A 5,312-nucleotide genomic window follows, 5' to 3' on the forward strand; every position below is an offset into this window, starting at 1 on the left:
TCCCTGCCCCCCTTCCTCCTCTTCCACGCACTCTCCTCTCATTTCCGTTCTTCCTCCCTTTGCACGTCCCTCCCCTCTTTGCTTGCTTCATCAGCAACGCGATCTGCTGCGACCTCTTACGTTTATTGTACGCCGGAAGTGCTCGCGAGTGCCAGTGGCACTATGGCGGCTGTGGATATCCGAGGTAAGTCAGTGCTGTTCCGTTATGTTTCTTGATTGTGTACTGCATTAGGGCTTTATAAGTCCTAAGGGCCAACCATCAGTTTTTCCTGAGGTCTTCCAAGCTCTTGTGAATGCTTTCTGGCGAAAGATTGCTGGGTTTCCCCAGTTCCCGTAGGTTCTCAGAACACTTGAAGGGATTGCAAATTCTGGACTTTGGGTCTCCCACCCTCCAAGAAAAGCCCTAAACAACAAAAACCTCTCAAGAAAACAAACTAACTACCGTTTAGTGATTCCGATTCGTGGCGATCCTCCATCGTGTTTCCGAGCTTTTAAATCCTCATAGAGCGTGCCTCATTGCTTTCGCAGAGGGAGTGGATTCGAAACACAGAACAGTTTAGCCTCCGGGATTCTGACATTACTGCCTGATTGTTCTTGTTAATTGCCATCGAGTCGACTACAATTCTGAGAACAACAGATCTGAACTTTGCCCTCTCCTGCGCTGTTACCACAATTCTGATGTACTTGAGCCCGTTATTATAGTCTGTGTGTTAGTTCATCTTGAGGGTCTTCCTTATTTTCTCAGACCCTCTACCTTTCCCAACATCATTCCTTATTTTCAAGAACTGGCCACGTCTAATAGCCTGCCCAAAGTGTGTCAGATGAAGTTTTGCCCTCTTTTCCGCCAAGTGTACTCTGCTTGCACTTTTGCCAAGAAAGACTTGTTCTTTTGGCAGTCCCTGGTAGGCTTATATGTTCACTGCTTCCGGCCCAACAATTCAAAGGCCTCGATTTCTAATTCTGTAATCTTTAATCATTGTGCCTCATGGGGGCGTGGCCATAAATCCCTAGATTTTCTACTGTTAGGGTTTGTTTTTGGTTTTCTCCAGAAGGTACTGAAGGCAAGGCCATTTGCTTTCAACAGCTATTTTGATGTTGTTATTGCTTAGTGCTGTGAAGTGGGAGGGACTTGGGGGGGCTCCAAACAAACCCTCTTGCTCAGGCTCGTGCCATTCTCACGGTGTCACTTGAGTCGCATGTTGCAGTCTCTGTATTTCCATCTGTTAAGGATTTTCCTCTTCTCCTGCAGACCCTCTTTGTCAAGCATGATATCCTTCTCTAGGGATTGGTCCTTCTTGATAACATGTACTCTAATATTTGAGTCAATGAAGAAATGAATAGACATAGCCCCTTAAGTTGGAAACCTGGTGACACATCATCAAAGCACTTGGTTGCTAGCTGAAAGGTTAGTGGTTCCAACCCACCAGAAGTTACTTGAGAGGAACAACATGTGACAGTAAGCTTAAAGATACTCAGCCTTATATGAGAGCGATTCTATGATTGATGCTGTGAGTCAGAATCAACTTGAAGGCAGTGAATTTTCTTTTGCTTGATGGTGACACAGTGGTTAAGCACTATCTGCTTTATAACTGACAAATAGGTGGACTATGGAACCCACCCGACAGAGAGGTCCCATGCTCACGGCAACCTTTTGGAGATGATTGTAAACCCACCATCACTGAGTAGGTTCAGACTCCTAGCAACCGTGCAGGGGACTGTCTCCTCTTTCTCTCTAAGAGCAACTGGTGAGCTCAACACTCACTTCTTGGTTAGAAGCCAGATTCTTTAGCCATTGGGCTACCAGGGCAATTCTACTCTGGTCTTTAGGGTTGCATTTAGATCAGGTGACAAGAAGACAGCAGGCTAATTCCCTAGTTGCTGCTACTTGGTCTCTGGTTAAAATTAGGTCTCCCTTTTCTTTCAGTGAACATACATGTGCTTATTTCAGTGTATTTGTTGAAAAATGTCTTCAAGATTGTGCTCTAGATTTCAAAAATGGGACAGAAGGAAGATTGTAGAAACAGTTGAAGCATGAGAAACTTATTTCCTAATAGAGTAGGTTGGAAGGAGGAGGTAATGAATGTTCAAGAAAAAAAAAATGAGAGCTAAAGAATTATTATTCACTATAGTGGTTCCTGTGCCTATGAGGTGAATTGATTCAGTAACTGGGGTAATCGAGGTGGGTGTATCGGAGACAGTGCGATTGACACAGGACAGAGCAGAGTTTAGGGCTCTTGTACATAGTGTCGCTATGAGTCGCAAGCCACTCGATGGCACGTAACAACAACATAGTGGTTCCTGCAAATGTTCATATGTTTGCTTAAAACTCTCACCTGTAGAGACCATTATTAGCTTTCATTTGTTTTACATAGTATTTATGTAAGTTGTAATACATTTTATTTTAATTTGAAATACTTTAATACATTTTTGTACTTATACTCTGGTGGCCTATTGGGTAGGAAGTTGCCTTGCTAACCTAAAGGGAGGCAATTTAAATCTGCCAGCTGCTTCATAGGTAGGAGATAGGCATTCTCTTCCTGTGAGATTTTCAGCGTTTGAAAACCCTGTTGGATGGTTATATGAGTTGATTCTGACTCAACGGCACACAGCAAAAATAACAGCTTATCTATATAAATTGTAAATCTTTTAGTACCTATGTTAGATTCAAAATTGGGAAGGGTGTACACCAGGGATGCGTCCTATCTCTCTATTTTTTAAAATCTATATGGAGACTAAGGTGCGTCTGATACAGGCTATGGTCTTAGCATTCACTTGTTATGCATCAGAGAGTTGGACAATGATTAGGGAGGATAGAAGGAGAATTGATGCCTTTGCTGTGGTGCTGGAGAAGAGTATTGAATGTATCATGGACTGCCAAGAAAGCAAACAGATTTATTCGAGAGAGAGAGTTAAACCAGGCTACTCCTTGGAGGCAAGGATTCTGGGGCTTCGTCTGACATACTTTGGACATGTTGTAAAGAGGGACAGGTCCTTGGAAAGGGACATCATGCTTGGGAGGGTTGAGGGACAGCACAAGAGGAGAAGACCCTCTATGAGGTGGATTGATTTAGTAACTGGGGTATTTGGGGTGAGTGTGTCAGAGGCAGTGCGATTGGCACAATATACAGCAGGGTTTAGGGCTGTTGTACATAGGGTCACTATGAGTCGCAGGCGACTCAACGGCACATAACAACAACAACATGTGCAGAACAGATTATCAAGGAAACTGGACTCTATGAGGAGAATTGTGGCATCAGGATTGGAGGTAGACTGATCAGTCTGCGTTACGCAGATGACACAACCCTGCTTGCTGAAACTGAGAAAGACCTGAAGTGCTTGTTGCAGAAGGCCAAGGATTGCAGCATTGAAGTAATGTTGAAGCTCAACATCAAGATAACAAAGATTCTCACCTCTGGGCCAATTGGCAGCATCATGATAGATAGTGAAGAGATCGATATTGTTAACAGCTTTAGTTTGCTTGGCTCCACAATCAGCACTCTTGGTACTAGCAGCCGGGAAATAAAAAGAATTGCATTGGGAAAGTCTGCTGTCAGAGATCTCTCCAAAGTACTGAAGAGCAACCATGTCAGTCTGGAGACTAAGGTGCACCTGATCCAGGCCATTATCTTTGCAATTACTTGCTATGCATCAGAGAGCTGGACAATGACTAGGAATGATAGGAGAATTAATGCCTTTGAGCTGTGGTGCTGAAGAAGAGTATTGGATATATCATGGACTGCTAGAAGAACAAAAAAGTTCAACCTAGAGAGGTTGAGACCAGGCTGCTCCTTGGAGGCAAGGATTCTGAAGCTTCATCTGACATACTTTGGACATGTTGCAAGGCAGGACCAGTCCTTTGAGAGGGACATCATGCATGGGAGGGTGGAAGGACAGCACAAGAGAGGAAAACCCTTGATGAGATGGATTGTTTCATTGTCTGGGGTAATAGGGGTAGATGTGTCAGAGACAATAAGATTGGCACAGGATAGAGCAGGTTTTAGGGCTGTTGTACATAGGGTCGCTATGAGTCACAGGTGACTCAATGGCTCATAACAAGAATAACAATATTAGGTTTGGAATTTTGTACCTACCTAGATACAAGCTAGGGAGCACTGGTGGCCTAGTTGGAAAGACTAGTGCTGTCAACCCCAAGATACTTGGTTTGAATCCACTAGGTGCTCCACAGGAGAAAGAAGGGCAGTCTCCTGTGTGATTTGTTGTGTGCCATCGAGTCACCTGCCATTCATAGTGACCCAGTGTACTTTAGCTCTGAACCTTGCCCTATTCTGAGCCAGTCTCATTGTCTGGGACATACCTAATCCCATTTCTCCAGTCACTGAGTTAGTCCATCTCGTCCTGGGTCTTCATCTCCTGTTCTGTCCCTCCTGTTTTCTAAGCATGATGCCTTTCTCCTGGCCACATTCCCAAATATGGAGATGGAGCTTCAAAATCTTTGCCTCCAGTTAGCAGCTTGGTTTCACCTTCTCCAGGACAGACCTGTTTGTTTTCCTGGCAGTCCACTGTATGTTCACCACTCTTTGCCAGCACCACAACTCAGAGGAATTAATACTTCTATCATCCTTAGTTACTGTCCAGCTCTTGAATGCAGAGCAAGTAATTGCAAAGAACCATGGCTTGGATCAAGCACACCAGAGTCTCCAGACTGACATTGTTGCTCTTCAGTACTGTGGAGAGGTCTCTGACAGCAGACTTCCCAATGCAATTTGTCATTTGATTTCCTGACTGCTGGTACCAAGAATGTTGAATGTCCTTGAAAACCCACTGGAGGGTCAAGTAGGAGTCATTTCTAACTGGACACTACATAACAACCAGAAGAACATATAAGCTGAGATTCATGGTTAAATAAGCCTTTGCCTTCAGGAGATTTTTTTAAAGGGGGGCTTTTTCTCCAAAGTGATTTTTTGTTTGTTTGTTTGTTTGTTTTTGTTTGACTATACTAACCTTTTAAAGCAAAGTGTTTGAGATACAGTTTTAATATAATTTAGTCAGACACATCCTTATTACAAGTAAGTCTCAAGTTAGTAAAATTATTCAGTAATCTACATTTTTGGATAATGGTTTTATATGTTTGTGTTTCATCATATGTAGGAGGTTTAAGTGCCTAGACCCATCACTTCCTGATTGTTAGAGGGCTATGTTTAGGTTTTGTTGACATGCTGTTACACTCACTACTCAGTGAGTAAAAGAAACAATTGTTGTTGTTGTTGTTATGTGCCGTCGAGTCGTTTCCGACTCATAGCGACCCTATGCACAACAGCCCTAAACCCTGCTCTATCCTGCGCCAACCGCAC

General features: G+C 43.5%; 1 protein-coding gene across 2 annotated transcripts in view; it reads left to right on the forward strand.

The window, feature by feature from the left end:
* Positions 1 to 162: 162 nt before the first annotated feature.
* The window catches only part of MED6 (mediator complex subunit 6), a 31,203-nt gene continuing 26,053 nt past the window's right edge, over positions 163 to 5,312 (forward strand). For both annotated transcript variants that reach the window (XM_006884728.1, XM_006884729.1), the window contains exon 1: positions 163 to 184. In XM_006884728.1, the coding sequence (XP_006884790.1) occupies positions 163 to 184 (22 nt within the window). The remainder of the gene's footprint in view (positions 185 to 5,312) is intronic.

Source organism: Elephantulus edwardii, unplaced genomic scaffold (genome assembly GCF_000299155.1).
Source record: "Elephantulus edwardii isolate Elephantulus edwardi_28Jun2011 unplaced genomic scaffold, EleEdw1.0 scaffold00037, whole genome shotgun sequence".
In the NCBI taxonomy this organism is placed as follows: Eukaryota; Metazoa; Chordata; class Mammalia; order Macroscelidea; family Macroscelididae; genus Elephantulus; species Elephantulus edwardii.